This window comes from Astyanax mexicanus, chromosome 8 (genome assembly GCF_023375975.1).
Source record: "Astyanax mexicanus isolate ESR-SI-001 chromosome 8, AstMex3_surface, whole genome shotgun sequence".
Lineage (NCBI taxonomy): Eukaryota > Metazoa > Chordata > Actinopteri > Characiformes > Acestrorhamphidae > Astyanax > Astyanax mexicanus.
The window spans coordinates 18,248,148-18,264,215 of record NC_064415.1 but is presented as its reverse complement, the minus strand read 5'-3'; the positions used below and the strand labels follow the sequence as shown (position 1 = coordinate 18,264,215).

At 37.0% G+C, this 16,068-nt stretch overlaps 1 protein-coding gene across 3 annotated transcripts in view; it reads left to right on the top strand.

The window, feature by feature from the left end:
• The first annotated feature begins 477 nt into the window (after nucleotides 1–477).
• The window catches only part of pik3c3 (phosphatidylinositol 3-kinase, catalytic subunit type 3), a 17,142-nt gene continuing 1,551 nt past the window's right edge, over nucleotides 478–16,068 (top strand). The window contains exons 1-24 of one of the 3 annotated variants that reach the window (XM_007233787.3): nucleotides 478–873; nucleotides 3,327–3,515; nucleotides 4,325–4,468; nucleotides 5,051–5,180; nucleotides 5,400–5,426; nucleotides 6,262–6,348; nucleotides 7,002–7,097; nucleotides 8,190–8,261; nucleotides 8,412–8,516; nucleotides 8,611–8,703; nucleotides 9,732–9,917; nucleotides 10,019–10,161; nucleotides 10,813–10,882; nucleotides 11,008–11,072; nucleotides 11,481–11,586; nucleotides 12,292–12,408; nucleotides 12,636–12,767; nucleotides 12,855–12,983; nucleotides 13,531–13,600; nucleotides 13,681–13,745; nucleotides 14,322–14,406; nucleotides 14,911–14,985; nucleotides 15,075–15,243; nucleotides 15,648–15,738. In XM_007233787.3, coding sequence (XP_007233849.1) covers nucleotides 809–873; nucleotides 3,327–3,515; nucleotides 4,325–4,468; nucleotides 5,051–5,180; nucleotides 5,400–5,426; nucleotides 6,262–6,348; nucleotides 7,002–7,097; nucleotides 8,190–8,261; nucleotides 8,412–8,516; nucleotides 8,611–8,703; nucleotides 9,732–9,917; nucleotides 10,019–10,161; nucleotides 10,813–10,882; nucleotides 11,008–11,072; nucleotides 11,481–11,586; nucleotides 12,292–12,408; nucleotides 12,636–12,767; nucleotides 12,855–12,983; nucleotides 13,531–13,600; nucleotides 13,681–13,745; nucleotides 14,322–14,406; nucleotides 14,911–14,985; nucleotides 15,075–15,243; nucleotides 15,648–15,738 — 2,511 coding nt within the window. In that variant the 5' untranslated portion in view covers nucleotides 478–808. Of the gene's footprint in view, nucleotides 874–3,326; nucleotides 3,516–4,324; nucleotides 4,469–5,050; nucleotides 5,181–5,399; nucleotides 5,427–6,261; nucleotides 6,349–7,001; nucleotides 7,098–8,189; nucleotides 8,262–8,411; nucleotides 8,517–8,610; nucleotides 8,704–9,731; nucleotides 9,918–10,018; nucleotides 10,162–10,812; nucleotides 10,883–11,004; nucleotides 11,073–11,480; nucleotides 11,587–12,291; nucleotides 12,409–12,635; nucleotides 12,768–12,854; nucleotides 12,984–13,530; nucleotides 13,601–13,680; nucleotides 13,746–14,321; nucleotides 14,407–14,910; nucleotides 14,986–15,074; nucleotides 15,244–15,647; nucleotides 15,739–16,068 lie in introns of all 3 variants that reach the window. The other 2 variants (XM_007233785.4, XM_007233788.4) reach the window with 2 other exon arrangements.

Sequence of the window (16,068 nt, the reverse complement as noted above, 5' to 3'; positions counted from 1 at the left end):
GGGCAGACAGTTTTTTTTTTCACTCCTGGACTTGATGCTTTCAGTGTGTAAGAGACAGAGTATCATGGCTCCCATCAAAACTCATTTCACCTCTGACTACTCTAAAGTATATTCATATCTGGTAAAAAATAAAAAACAACAAAAGCCCACCTTGCCCACCTTTCTAAAATACATTTTTGCAACTTGGGATGTCTGATTACTTGTTCCTTATGTTTGTCCATACTGAAGAAATAATTAATAACATCTTTAAGAGACATGGTTAATACTTCACACAAACTTAGAGGCTTTTTGTTTGTAGTAAAAATCTACACGAATGCAAAAATGTAGTATTAGGGCCCTTTAATAAGATTGAGACATCTTTAACTGAAAGTTTGTCCCTCTTCACTTTCCGTCCAGCGCCCAGTCCGGACTCTCTTCAGACCAGACTAATCGGTGCAGCAGCGCGATGAACGCTGGGTCCGCTGCAGTGATCGGAGTGTCTGGTATGGATTGAGTGTGTCTGCTACGGTGAATGTGTTGTGTTATGCTCGGTAAATAGAGACTCAGTATGGAGGCTGCAGGCGGACAGAAAAGCGCCCTGTCATCGCTTTAGTTTAATATAAGCGCAGTGTTTACCGCGCCGGGGGTTTAGGTATTAATGTAGGAAGTCGCTGAGGCGGGTTAGAGGAGAGTTAGGGCTGCAGGGCTGTGTGAGAGTAAGTGTTTGTGTATGCGCCGGGCCTGTAGTCTGTAACACCGGCTCTGCAGTGTGTTTATTGCTCTGTTTTACCCGCAGTTTTCTATTTTAAGTATTTCTAAGAGACTAAAGATGGACACGGACAAGTTTAACTATGTTTACAGCTGCGACCTCGACATCAACGTTCAACTGAAAATGTAAGTGTTTCTACTGAGTCATTGTTGTTGTTCTGGTGAAAGTGACAGCAGGTAACGGCCTGTCAGTAAACCAGCATACCCTCAGTCTGAGGATACTGTGTACAGCAGGTCTGTCTAACTCATCTAACCCTCTATGGTATCAATTTGATCTTATTTAAAGGAAAAAATACTGTTTAACTTTCCGTGGCATGGTGTTGCCCTCAGGCAACAAACCACTTCTTCGGTTATTACACCATCCTAGGGGTGGGCAAAATGGCCCTATAATAATATCACGATATTTCATGAAATTTCTCATGATAACGATACTCTTGGCGATAAGACAAAACACTGAATAAAAAAATATATATGTTTCAAGAATACACCATTGCAACAAAATTAAAATGATATATCACACCCCTAGCTGAGAAATAAAAAAAAAACAAGAATTTTATCAGATTTGTAACAGAATTCAGTAATTGAAAATGTCATAATACTAATAATGCACTCCAAATATCTCCATATATCCAGGATTAAAGTAAAATAAATGTTACTGGACATATATGGTCTGTCTCTATTGTGTATAAGAAAAGTGTTAAAGTATTCTTTTGCTAAAAAAAGTAGTACCCTGGTGTGATTATTAGGGGTGGGTGATGTGGCACAATATTTCAGGGTATAATATCATTAACAATATAAAAAAATGTTAGCAATATTATTGCTTACAATACGATATGGCACACCCCTACATCATCCATGTGTATATGTGTATATATATATATATATATATATATATATATATATATATATATATATATATATTTATTTGAAATGATTATGTGCATAAATATGTAAAAACAAAAGCATAGGCTCCATATTCCCCCTTTAACAGCTTGAAATAAATCGCTAAATAAAACTGCTAATGTGTCACCAGGCTTTGTCAATTTTGTCACATGATTAAATTGCGTCCTATGTGGCTTTGGTTGCTAAAAAGATTACTCCACTTCCAGCTCTCTTGGTAAACCAAATTCTTCCCTTTATTTTGTTTAATTATTTCTGTCCTTATTTCTAGAACAAAACGGTAAATTACAAGTTATGCAAATGTTATTACATCATTTATGTTACATGAGCATTGTATTTTGTTAAAATATTGCTTGTAAATATTTTTTATAATGTTTAATGTTTTAATTTATCGAAACATTTAAGCACTTTAACCCAAAAACACTTATTTTATTACTTAAAATTAGTTCTTCTTTTTTTGGGACCCATTTCTGTATATTGATAAAAAATTTTAAATTGAATCAGGTAAATTCAGGGAGCAGCTCAGTTTTTTTTTCTTATTGTGAGCTTATGACTAAATATTTTAAGGTTACAATCCTGATGCAACATAAATGACAAAACAACTACATTTCATATTTTTGATATTTTAAATATAGAGTAACAATATATTATGCATATATTGATGTTTCGAAACACTAGCTCAGTGTCATTCAGATAATGTTATTTTTACATGTAATCAATTTTTAATCAGTTAAAATCCTAATGTATGTTATTATTTTGATGTAGTTAGCTGTAATACATAATCATTTTGGTTCTTAAGATTATATATTTTTGCACAGAAAAGTTTTGAGCTTGACTTATTATAGCTTTACTTTCAAAATAATTGGTTCAGTTTAGCTGGACTTGTTGTCAGCTGAATAGATTTATTGAAAAAAATGAATATTTTAGTGTAGAATTGTAGCTTTAAAATTTCACAGAAAAGTGTGCACATGGAAAAAATAGGAAATACTTTGCACATTAGCACTTTTTTCTGGGAAATTTCAAGCTACATTTGTAGACTTGAAAGATTCTGTACAAACAAATATTGTAAGTAATGATTTTTTACTTACATTATTGCCTCTAGAATGGGGCTAAAAAGTTTAATGAAAGGTTAGAATTATTAAAGCGTTTAGGACCAAAATTACCACCATTGAAAGAAGCTTTAGACTAAGCTCTTTATTCTCTCTAATAGATAAGATGACCTTAAAACACTAAAAGGCTTTTGTGAAACTTGGGCCCAGTCTGATAAACTGAATCAGATTTCCCATTACAACTGCGAACACCATGACTCAGTGACATAAAATTTAAAAACCTGTGAGTGTTTTAATGGCACTGCTGAAATTCATTGCACTTCTGCTGCGATGGCTGAATCTCTGGGTTCTGATAAACACTCATGCAGATGCAATCGCACATCCGCAGCTATTAAAGCCACGCAGCGTGGAAAAGAACTCACGCCCTCCCGGATTCTTCCATGATAAGCCACTCTTTTAGTGACAGGACATCAAATTATTGAACATGTTGGCCCCGTCCTGTTGACCCCAGAAACAGACCCCCACCCTTAAGGACTGATGGAGCCACAGTTTTATTGTGAAGTGGTAAATGTGATTAAGTAGGGTTCCTCTGTGTAATTCATGTTCTCAGAGTTTGTTTGTCCTTTACAGAGGGAGTCTGGAGGGCAAGCGTGAGCAGAAGAGCTACAAGGCTCTGCTGGAAGACCCAATGCTGCGCTTCTCTGGCCTCTACCAGGAGAACTGCTCAGACCTGTATGTGACCTGCCAAGTGTTTGCGGAGGGAAAGCCACTGGCCCTACCTGTCCGAACTTCTTACAAAGCTTTCAGCACCCGCTGGAAGTGAGTACAATTCATTAAGAGTATCTCATTTGCTGTCTTTAGCCATTCATGTATAACAGCCAAATACCTAGAAAACATAGAAGTACTTGACTAGCAACTACATAGCAAACAATTGGGACACCAGAGCAACTATTTTCCAACAGCAGTGCAGCCACCTAGTGACACCCTGTTAGTATAGTACCAGTCAAAGTTTGTACGCACCTCAAATTCAGTGTTTTTTTTATTATTTTGAAAATGTCTGCATTGTAGATCAGTACTAAAGTCATCCAAACTATGAACAGCTAAAAAAACTTTGCACATCTTGGCATTTTCTCAGTCATCTTTATGAGGTAGAGTCACCTGGAATGGCTTTCAGTTAACAACTGTGCTGAACTTGTCAATTTCTTGCCTTTAAGTGTGTTTGAGAGCATCAGTTGTAAAGTTGTAAAGAGGTAAAGTTGGTATACAGTGAATAGCTCTATTTGAGTACTGTTCTAATCCATATTGTGGCAAGAACTACTCAACTAAGTGAAGAAAATAATTACTGTAAGAAATGAAGAAAAAAAATTAGGAACTAAGTATCCAAAGTATCTTCCAGTGCAGTCGCAAATACCATCAGACGTTATGAATGGCATCAAAAATGGCTCTTATCAGGACGAGCCCAGGCAAGAAAGACCAAGAGTTACCTCTGTTGCACAGAATAAGTTCATTAGAGTTCTCAACCTCAGAAATTGCCAAATACCAGCACCTCAGATAAGAGCCACCTAAATGCATCACAGAGTTTAATTTAATAAGGATTTTACATGTATGTGTGTTTGTGTGTTTTTTAGCTGGAATGAATGGCTGAGGTTGCCAGTAAAGTATCCTGACCTGCCTCAGAGTGCTCAGGTAGCTCTGACTGTATGGGATGTTTACGGACCGGGCCGTGCCACGCCTGTAGGAGGCACCACTGTAACTCTGTTTGGGAAATATGGGTGAGTCTCTGTTACACATATTTGTTTTCTTATAATGGGTCAGCCACAAATAAAATATTTACATTTAAAATTACCATCGTTACTCTGGACTCGGTGCACTGCTATTTCTGCTAGCTCTGGTGAAGTGGGCCAGACAACATATGTGAGAACTGGGTAAAGCTGTGTAATCTCAATTTGTTAATTTGTACAGTTTGTGTAAAATCCTGTATTATTTCTCTACTGCCTCAGTCCACCTGCACTTTTCACTTTTAGTGATGGTGTAGTATCTCTCTTATATCTTGTCAGTAAACGCATGTGTAAAATGTAGGGGTAGCCAAATAGCAAGAAAAGACAATTTTCACATAGTGCTGCTTTGACATGCATCTGTGTCTGAGAAAGTACTGTTATACAGTACTGGAATTTAGAGTAAGCCAATAAAACAATGCAGAAAGTAAATGCTTGTTTTATTAAATATTGCTGAAATCAGTTGTAACACATTATTTTACTTTAAAATGTATATATTTGAATCTGTGTGCTCTGTGATTTTCTTTTTTAAACTTAAGGAACTTTAAACTTTTTTTTTAATCTCTCTTTCCTTCTCAGAATGTTTCGGCAAGGCATGCACGATCTAAAGGTATGGCCAGGGGTGGAGGGAGATGGTGGAGAGCCCACTGGTACACCAGGCAGAACCAGCAGCACTTTGGCTGAAGATCAGATGGGCAGACTGGCTAAGGTTAGACCAAATATACGCACCGGTATATGCATACATCAGTGATGATGTAGCTGAATATTGCTTGAATCTATATTTAAATAGATTCCTCTTTTATGTGTTCATGTTGTTTAAACCAAACGAGTGGACAAAACAGAACAGGAGAATCAGGCAGGAGTTTGTGTGTGCATGGGTGTGTGTGTACCATGTAGAAGAAGATGATTGAACTGCTGTCTATTCCAGGGCCCAGACCTGGAGCTCCTTAGTGACGTGAGTATAACAGTAAACACCGAGGACAGGAATGCTGAGTGTGTGTGAATGAATATGTATGTAAATGTGTGTGCGTGTGTTTGAATGAATGTAAGTTGGTCTTTTTGTTTCCAGATGATATGAGCTGAGCTTTTTTTTATCTTAAATGTTCTGCCCACATATAGTGTGCAACAGTGACACATGTCTGTGCATTTCTGTATCTGTTTAAAAAAGCATTGTTTGTGGAAAGCATTTTGGAAGTTGTGGAAGCACTTTTTGTGTAATCACACTGTGTAAATTATGCTCAGATAGGCCTGATGGCTAAAGTGGATCTTGCCATGATTGTCAGCACTGGACCCAAACAGCCTGAATCGTAGTGCAGCAATTGGGCTGCACTATATATAATTTATTGATGCCTATTTTTATATTGGCCTGTAATATTGTATAATGCTAGTGAGCTGCCTGACAAATCACACTTGTTATACTGTTTATTAAAAAAAACTAAAATAAAAAATGTTTCCATCTGTTATGTTCAGCTCTTCCCAGCAATCAGGCTGTCTGCATTCTTTGAATTTGTGACTTTGGTGTTTTTAACAAAGGTTGAATTTTACTAACCAAGCTCCAACAACTGATGTGAATCTTCCTGTTCTGGGAACACTTTGTACTGACCCACTGAGTGATTTGATTGGCTAATGACTGAATGCGTGTGAGACTTTTTGTTGCTGACACGCTAATGTGCTCTGAGTGTGGGCTTGTTTTGTACACAGCCTGACATGCTTCTTCCACTTTAATGTTTAATTACTATTTATTTCATCAGTCTCTTTCTGTCTGTTTTTCCCAATTTTTCTCTTTCTAGCTGACAAAAGCTCATCGTCAGGGGCACATGGTGAAGGTGGACTGGCTGGACCGTTTGACCTTCAGAGAGATTGAAATGATAAATGAGGTAAGACAGGAGTTGTAAAAGGTTGCAGCTTCAACTCGTAAAGTCACAACTTTTGAATTGTCTGAAACCTTTGTAGAAACGCAGTCATTTTAACCTTCTTGTTAACTGTGACATTGGCTTCTAATGTATTAGAATGTGTGATATGCTGAAAGGTGTGAACCAAGAACTTGAAGATGATCTCTGATTCTTTGCAAGCTTCCAACAAATAATTAGAAGGTTTAATATCTGGTAAAGCCAATGAGAACACCAGACAGCAGGTAAGAAGAACGCTGAGGGTAGACATTACATGCTAGTCTTACATCTATCTTCTTCTTCATTCTTTTTTGGAAGAAAAACAAGCATTTCTCAAGCATCAGATCTTGTTTGTGTTTTTGTGACATCATAAATTGATTCAGGCTCACTTTTGTGGTCCCTCCTGGTGAACAATGTTGTGTGGTGTGAAAGGTACAATGATCACCAGATCATAAACTGCAGGCTTTCCATTGTGGTACAGAATAATAATTGCTATTAATGCAATATATCAAGTGTAAACCTATTTAGGCTTTAAAAGATTTAGCTTAATGGACCAGATTTATAAGCACTAATGTAGTGAAATATAATATACTTAACAAGTGTTGTATAAAATATTAATCTTTTATTTGTCTTCTTTACAGAGTGAGAAGCGCAGCTCCAACTTCATGTACCTTATGGTGGAATTCCCCCGAGTGAAGAGTGGAGAAAGAGAGTACAGCATAGTGTATTATGAAAAGGTATGGACTGACCCACAGTTAAAAGATGAAGTGTCTGCATTGTCTATTTGACAAGCTTTCTATGCATTATAAATTGTGTTTAATTACAGTTACAGTAGATGCATGAATCATGAGGGTATTCTGTTGAGCCAAAAACTGTTCTGTGTCGAGTGTGCACTTTGTTTTCTGCTTGTTAATGGCTGAATACTTTTGTTGTATTTGGTCCATCCATAAAAAAAGTATATTTACTCTGCAAACAAACCAAACTATGGGGAAGCTAATCTGGACCAAGACCACCTCTTTTGGTCGGACCAAATTTTGATTCTTTGGTCTGGGTTGTGGTCTGTGGCACCTTTTACACCAGCTATAACTGAAAGGCCTGAAAGTGTAGACCAAATGTGAAAATGTGCAGTATTTTTTTTACTGATGTAAGCCAATGGTTTACTATACTCTGTAAGCCTTGACTGTTTTTTTATTAATATTGCCAAAACCTATATATCGTACCATATATTACTACACAAAATCACTATGACCTAAAAAACACTGATGTGTAGTTAATAACATTTACATGTTATATTGGCGTATGTCAATAGGTGATCTATATTGTGTCATAAGGAAACAGTCCCTTTCACAAGGGCCAGATTATGATAAATATATATGAAACAATAATGGGCAGATGATGTGAAGGTACGACTGACTTTGTATATGTATGTGGTGAAATTGAAGAAGATTTTACCCTCTCAGTACTAATAGTATGATGTGATTGGTCATATATCATAGCTAGAAGGAATTTGAAAATTAGGGAAAATATTTTTTTCTCCTTTGTTTCGGAGATCACGTAGTTTTGCTCTGCAGTAAAGTCTAATACACAGTGGAAGTCTTTGTCACCAGAATATGTTTTGGGTTACTTTTACTTCCTTAATTTGTTGGCTACATCTACAGAACCAAATGTCACCATATGTGTTTCCGCCAGATGTGTTCTTCACCAAAGCTCTTGTATGACTGCCCACTGCCTGGGGCCGTTGCCAGGTTGGCTGCGGAGGGGATAGGCTTGCTCAGAAGGACTTTGACCAGGGTTGGCGTAGTAACATGTTATTGCTCTTGTTTCAACAGGATGGAGATGAAGCCTCTCCTTTGCTGACAAGTTCAGACATAGTGAAAGTTCCTGACCCTCAAATGTGCATGGTGAGTCAAGAAAACATTTCCTGGAAAGAGGTTGTTATGGAAGGGATTTGAGGTCGGCACTCAGATGTACGTGCTGAGTAGAGGAGGAGAAGTGATTTATTTAGCCAGACTTTTCTGTGAAATCTTGTTGCTGTGACGTCTGTGTTCTAGGAGAATCTGGTGGAGAGCAAACACCACAAACTGGCCCGTAGTCTGCGGAGTGGGCCGTCCGACCATGACCTGAAACCTAACGCAGCCACCAGAGACCAGCTCAACGTGAGTGAGGATTAGAGATGATGGAATTGAGTGCATTTGTGTGAACAACTGAAGGTCCTCAGGTATTAATGCAGTGCTTTGTGTTTGTCCGCAGATCATTGTCAGCTACCCGCCTACCAAGCAGCTGAGTTCCGAAGAGCAGGACCTCGTTTGGAAGTTCAGATATTACCTTACCACTCAGGAAAAGGTGTGTGAGAGTGTGTTTGAGTTAAGTCTTTGAAAATGAGTGTTTATAGTTACAGTAATTCAACCATCCTTACTGGAAAGCCAGTATTTCTGTATTGTAATCTTCTTTTTGGTTCCAATCGAATGTATGCTGTGTAATGTAAGAGAAGATGGGAGGAAGGATGGATGAGTTAGTGCTGTTCTCAAACAGTGTACCACCTACAGGCATTACTGTTTGGGCTTTAGTCACCTTTACTCTTTACAAACTCTGAAATTTGTTGCTTCATATTTTTCTGATATATTCCTACTTAGACATCCCAGAAAACTTGACACTGAGGGAAATTACAGGACTGTGAGGCAGTGTAGTGAACTACACAGTCTACATGGCGTCCCCTGGAAAAGTAATTAATCCTGTTAATCCTTATGCAGAAACTTTTTGGGATTGTGGCGCAACTGAAGGGCCTGTAACACTCATAACAACCTCTAGTTATGTCAGAAAAGAACTAAAGAGTAGGCTTTAATACATGGGTTTTCGGGTTAAGCACTGAACACATATATCTAGTGTAACACCTTGGGATGCTACACAAACCACCAGCGGTACATGTATATTTTCCTTCCATTGAAAATGTAAAGGTTAGTTTCTGAGTGCTGAATACGAGCATATATAATATACCACAGGCTAATGAATGATGACATGACTTCAGTGCTCTATTTGGGTGGGTGGTCCTGGTTGGTGGAAGTATTCAAGGTTACAACTGCACAAATAAAAATCAAGCATCAGAGTTAATAGTTAGCAGAAATACAAAAGGAGGTTTGCTTAAGTAGTTTTAGGGTGGTATCCAGTGGAGATCAGCAGTGTTTATACATTATGCAAAGAGAGGAGAAAAATAAATGGCTACATAGATCACATTACCAGCAACATATTATAATTAACTAATATTAATAAACACTCCCAGCAGTTATTAGATCTTCTTTTTAGTTGTCAAGTAAACCATCTACTGTTGTCTTGTTGTTGTATGTTGATCCCTAAGTGTTTGTGTGTGTTCTTAGGCCCTGACTAAGTTCCTGAAGTGCGTGAACTGGGCGCTACCACAGGAGGCGAAGCAGGCTCTGGAGCTCCTGGGCAAATGGAGGCCCATGGATGTAGAGGACTCTCTGGAGCTGCTCTCATCACAGTTCACCAACCCCACTGTTAGACGCTATGCTGTGGCTCGCCTGCAGCAGGCTGATGATGAGGTGAATTTTCTGAGGAAAAGGCAGAGGAGGACAGTTTTTACTGATGCTTTAGCAGATAAACTAATATTACTGATTTGCATTTAAATTGTATGCCTGTGCAGGATCTGTTGATGTACCTGCTGCAGCTGGTTCAGGCTCTGAAGTATGAGAACTTCAATGATATCCAGGGCGGTCTGGAGCCTGGCAGTAAGAGAGACAGTCAGGGAGGCCTGGGCGAGAGCTCAACTCTGGGCGATTTGGACAGGTGAGGCACTTAAAGCAGAACTCTGAAAGAACAGGTCATGGGGCGCTGCTGAGCAGGCAATGGTGTAGGACGTGTGGAGAGAAGCTCCTGTCTAGATTCCCTTTATTTCATAATTTATTGCGCTTTTCTTCTTTATTTGTGCCAAATATTAAAACTCTGTTTTGTGTAAGGACATTGTGAAGCCAGCTGGAGCCATATAAGTTGTACCTATGGCTGCTAGTCTACGAAAATACAAATACAGCGGGTCCGTAAGCAGTAGGCCTAAAACCACCGTGCCAGACCACCACGTGGCAGCGGTTAGCCCACGGCTACAATCTAAAAGAACAGGTCATTCACTTAATACACAGAAAAGAACAACTAAGAATCATGTTTGTAATAGAGTTGTTAGTTTAAGAAAAACTTTAAATGTTTGAAGAACTGTTTTAGGGTCTGTACATGTTTATTGAGTGTAGGTTTGTCTCACAGTGCATCAAAGCTGACGCTTTTCCTTTTTTTAAATAACATAATAATGTAGTAAATATACATAAAAATAATTTGTACAAACAACAGTACAGATTGTAAGAGTACATCGTTTTGTTTTCCATTATTCTAATATTCCAAGTTTCAGATGTTTCAGGCTGATGATGTATTAATATATTTATGCTGAATCAGTTCTCAGATGGCGACGGCTACCCCCAGCACACAGAAGGGCAAAGAGAGCGCAGATGGAGAAAATCTTGAGGTAAGATAGCTGAGAGTTTAGAGTTTAGAGGAAGAAAAGGGCCGGAATATTACCAATAATCTTATGGTGATAATGTAACTGAATGTATATGTGGTGTATATGTGATTGTTTGTATTCTGCAGCAGGACCTGTGCACCTTCCTTATATCACGTGCCTGTAAGAACTCAACACTTGCCAACTACTTGTACTGGTAAATATTCAAAGTTTTTGACCAAGCCTGTCATAATAACTATTGTTTCTGGACAGCATTTTTTTACTATTAATTGTTTTAATATTATTGTAATTGTACCACTGATATAATGCAATTGTGTAAAACAGCCTATTTTAGCATATTTTATAAATGAGCCATTTTTTTATTACCTATTAACCTATTAACAAATTAAATGACTTTACCTGTTGTAGTCCGTAAAGCTGTTTCTATGAGGATGCTGTTATTGATGCATTGGTTTTTGCAAAACCATAAAAAATATTGGTAAAATCTAATTAAAAAATGAGAAAAAAAACACAAGAAAACACAATTAGCAATATCAAAGTTTCAGAATGTCCTTGTACAAAAACACCTGACGTAATCTACCTTGTTTCTAAAACATTATTAAAGGTATGTAATAGTGGAGTGTGAAGACCAGGACACACAGCAGAGAGACCCCAAAACTCATGACATGTATCTAAATGTGATGAGGAGATTCAGCCAAGCTCTACTTAAGGTAAAAAAACATATTAACACACATGAATGTACAGCAAACCCTGTTCTTTCTCTTACTTCATCTCTGTCAGGTCACATTTACACACTTGTAACTGATACTCAAAATATTAGAGGCTGCCATCATCATGACCTCGTAACATTTTTTTCATTGTTTTAGTCAATAATGACCTATACAGAACAGATGAAAACACTGGTAACCAGAGATTGATGTCACAAATTCTTAGATATTTTATAAACGAAAAACATTTTGACAGCAACAGGAAGTTCTTCAAGTTGCCTATTTGTACTGTTTCTTTTCCCTTTATCAACCTCAAAAGTTGATAACCACTTATTCACATGCAAGGCTGTCTTCATTACTGATGTTATGCTATATGTTAATTTATAAAAGGTTTTGGTGTGACCGCGACAATGTAGCCTATTAACTGCACAATGTTTTAATCACCTAGAGCATTAATACAGATTTTATTGTTGTTGTGAGGTAGTTGTAGAACAGTTGTACTCATCAGATGTTTTACAGTAGGTTCGGTTATGGCTTAGCCAGTCATATTATGTAACTGTAAATGTTCTGTTTTTATGTACCCATCAACAGCTTTAATTATCATTCTGTATTCTTACATTTTTGCATCATACACATTAATTAAATACACATTAATCACTTTGTGCCATATTAAGTCAGTAAAAATTGCTGTGCCTTTTTCTTCCTCAGGGTGATAAGAATGTGAGAGTGATGCGCTCCCTGCTGGCAGCACAGCAGACTTTTGTAGACAGACTTGTGCAGCTCATGAAGGCTGTTCAGAGAGAGAGCGGGAATCGCAAGAAAAAGGTAAATCTCCTACAGTCATGTAAACCTACCTGATTAATGCAGGAGGTAAGTACACTTAAGTACGCTTACTTAAATTAACTTTGAATTTAAGCGTTAAGACTGCTAATGACTAATAGGTGGAGCAGGAATACTAGTTTGTATTACATACAGAATTGTGCATCTATTCCAATTTATCATATATCTTGACACTGTATGAAAATAATCCTGTGAATGTTTGATTCTGGCAGACTGAGAGGTTGCAGGCTCTGTTGGCTGATAATGAGAAGGTGAATCTGTCTGAGATCGAACCCATCCCTCTCCCACTGGAGCCTCAGGTTCGAATCAGGGGGATCATACCGGACACTGCCACACTCTTTAAGGTACAGGATCATCATTCTCTTCATTCATTCTTCTTTGAAATGACGATTATTATCAGAAATAATCAAATGTCTTTCTCTCCCTTTCAGAGTGCTCTGATGCCAGCTAAGCTGATCTTCAAAGCGGAAGATGGTGAGCAATATCCTGTGATATTTAAACACGGAGATGACCTGCGACAGGACCAGCTCATCCTGCAGATCATCTCACTGATGGACAAGGTCTGATATACCATAATACACACTCAACCCTCCCGACACAGACATACACACACACAGTTAAATGAAATTTTTCATACCTTTGTAGTGATATTATATTTAACATTAAAATCTCTCAAAAGTGCTAATCAAAAAATAAAAATAATTATCCTAATGTAAAATGATACATCATGTTTCACACAGTCCTACAATTAAATATCTTAAAAGTGCTAATACTAATTTATATAGCATTATAAAACATAATACATATTATAATATATTGTAAACAACAGGGCATCTTTGAAGTATTTTTATATTCCTACAAAAAAAATTAAGGTGCTAATAATACTAAACATATAAAAATAATTTATAAATATATTATTCATGTAAACCAATAGTATAATAATAATATAAAAACCCGTCTTGTGCAAAAGCAGTTTATTCCTCTTTATAAGATATGAACTATTCAGATAAACATCTACATCAGTGCGTACACTTGCATGTATATACACGTTATAGATGGCCTTTATGTGCAGACATATCTCATGTCTTCATGGTATGTTTTCCACAGCTTCTAAGGAAAGAGAATCTGGACCTGAAGTTAACGCCATACAAAGTTTTGGCCACCAGCACCAAACACGGTCAGTACACAAACCTTTTTTTTTTTGTGGTATAGAAGCACAGTATATGTATATGTATTCATCTGCAATCTACTTTTCAGGTTTTATGCAGTTTGTTCAGTCTGTTCCTGTGGCAGAGGTTTTGGCTACTGAAGGCAACATTCAGGTGGGACACTACAGACAGAGTACTATTGATAAGGCCTGAACTTATGATAGACTGTGTATATTTATTATTTAGAAATTTGAGATTTATATGCAGTTTGATTAGGGTTGCTACATCAGTACAGGCTTAACTCTGGAATTTTAAATATAATGCAATATTTAAAAACATGACCTACTTTTTAGCCCCAACGTTGTTTGATTAGTACGAAAAATAGAAGGGATATAACAGTAACCAAAATCACAAAGTATTACAAGTAGCTCCATCCATGTTGCTAAAATACTGAGTTTTAAAACTCTTCTGCCATTTATATTTTTGTTAGCTTGAGAGTTATGGAGAAATGAAGATTAGTCATTTAAAATACTGTGCAACTAAAGCCAAGTATATATATGTATATATTTTTTTTTATTTACATGTAACAAAAATTAATAAACTAACATTATGAGCCAGCATAAGTGAAAGCTATAATTTCCAGTAACATAAAGACTGCACTGTAAACAAGTTTCCATCCAGTCAAAGACAGCTTGAAAAAAAAAATTAAAAAGTGAATAAATTGCTTTATTTGTCGACTTTTTTCTGCAGAGTTTCTTCAGGAAGCATGCTCCCAGTGATAAAGGACCTTATGGTATCAGCTCTGAGGTGATGGACACCTACGTGAAGAGTTGCGGTGAGCCAGACTCTACTATCTGATACCTGTATAAGAGGGCTGGGCGCTTTTTCAAAATTAAAATGTTTAACTTAAATTACAGCTTTAACATGATTTTTAAAACGCTACTTTGATATCTGAAGTGATTCACAAACATTTTAAATGTTTTATATTAGATTTATTATATTATATTTTGTTTGCACAGTTTGGACTTTCTTAAAAACAAATAGAAGCATAAGAAACAGTAGCATATTTGATATCTCTAGATGGTGCTGTTTGATACTATTTTGGCACGTCGACAATGTCTTTTTTCAGTTTTTAAGAAAAAAAAATTCTAAGTGGGAATTGCTTAGAAAGTGTAAGAACATAGTTGTATTACAATATTCCATAGCCCTACTGTATATTTATTTATAATCAGGAAAATACCCATTGGAAATGTAGATTTTTATTTTGAATGCATCTTGGATACCATTTATTGTTGTGTATTTATGGCCCTGGATTTACTCTGTGTTGTTTACATTGCAGCTGGGTACTGTGTTATCACCTATATCCTCGGAGTTGGAGACAGACATTTGGACAATCTGCTGCTTACTAAGACCGGTACAGTTATTTGGACTCTTTCCATAAATGTACACTAGAATGCCAGCAGTGCGTGTGGTAGTGACTCAGCCTTTCCTCACTCCTTACAGGGAAGCTGTTCCATATTGATTTTGGCTACATTCTGGGGCGGGACCCCAAACCGCTGCCTCCACCAATGAAGCTGAGTAAGGAGATGGTGGAGGGCATGGGTGGCATGCAGAGTGAACAGTACCAAGAGTTCAGGAAACAGTGTTATACTGCCTTTCTTCACCTGCGCAGGTAGCACACTTTACATCACTGCTATTGAGATGCTTTTTAGGGCTCTGGCAGTATGCCTAACCATAACCTTCTACCAGCTGTAAACCACAAACCAAACCCTAACCAATCACACAGATGAATGAATATGTCTCATTTTATCAATAAAATTAGATATGATTTAATAAGCATATTTCTAATTAATGATAAGGATCCTCAAATGCTTTGCATTTAATTCTTATAAATATACAAAAATAAGCCTATTTAAACATAACGCTTGACTTGGGGTTTATTTGAGTCATGCATTTTGTTCATAAAATGAGTGCTACATTATTTTAAGTCATGAATAAGTCCATCACTTGGATTAAACAAATACAATTAATCATTCCTTTTTGTATGATTAAATATGTGTTCTTGTCTTCTTTCAGATATTCCAACCTCATTCTGAATCTCTTCTCCCTCATGGTGGATGCCAATATTCCTGACATTGCTCTTGAGCCTGATAAGACAGTGAAAAAGGTGTGTTCACATTTACGTGTGATGTTTGTATTTGGTCCATATTTATACATAAATATCCAAACGTTTGTAGGCATTTGCTTTTAAAATCAAGGGAAATAACTGGGTACGTTTTGCAATAATTTCCTCTATGCTTCTGTAAAATGACTTATAATGGATTTTGAATATTGCTTTAATAATTTGACTATGAGAGTAATAGTGATGTCTGGTACTGGTTAGGTCTGCAACGATTAGCAGCGAAATCGATAGTGGCATTTTATGAAACACGTCAGTCAGACATTTTACTGTCAAATAATCTTTCATTTGTAACCTCAACCCAGTAAATGCCATCTG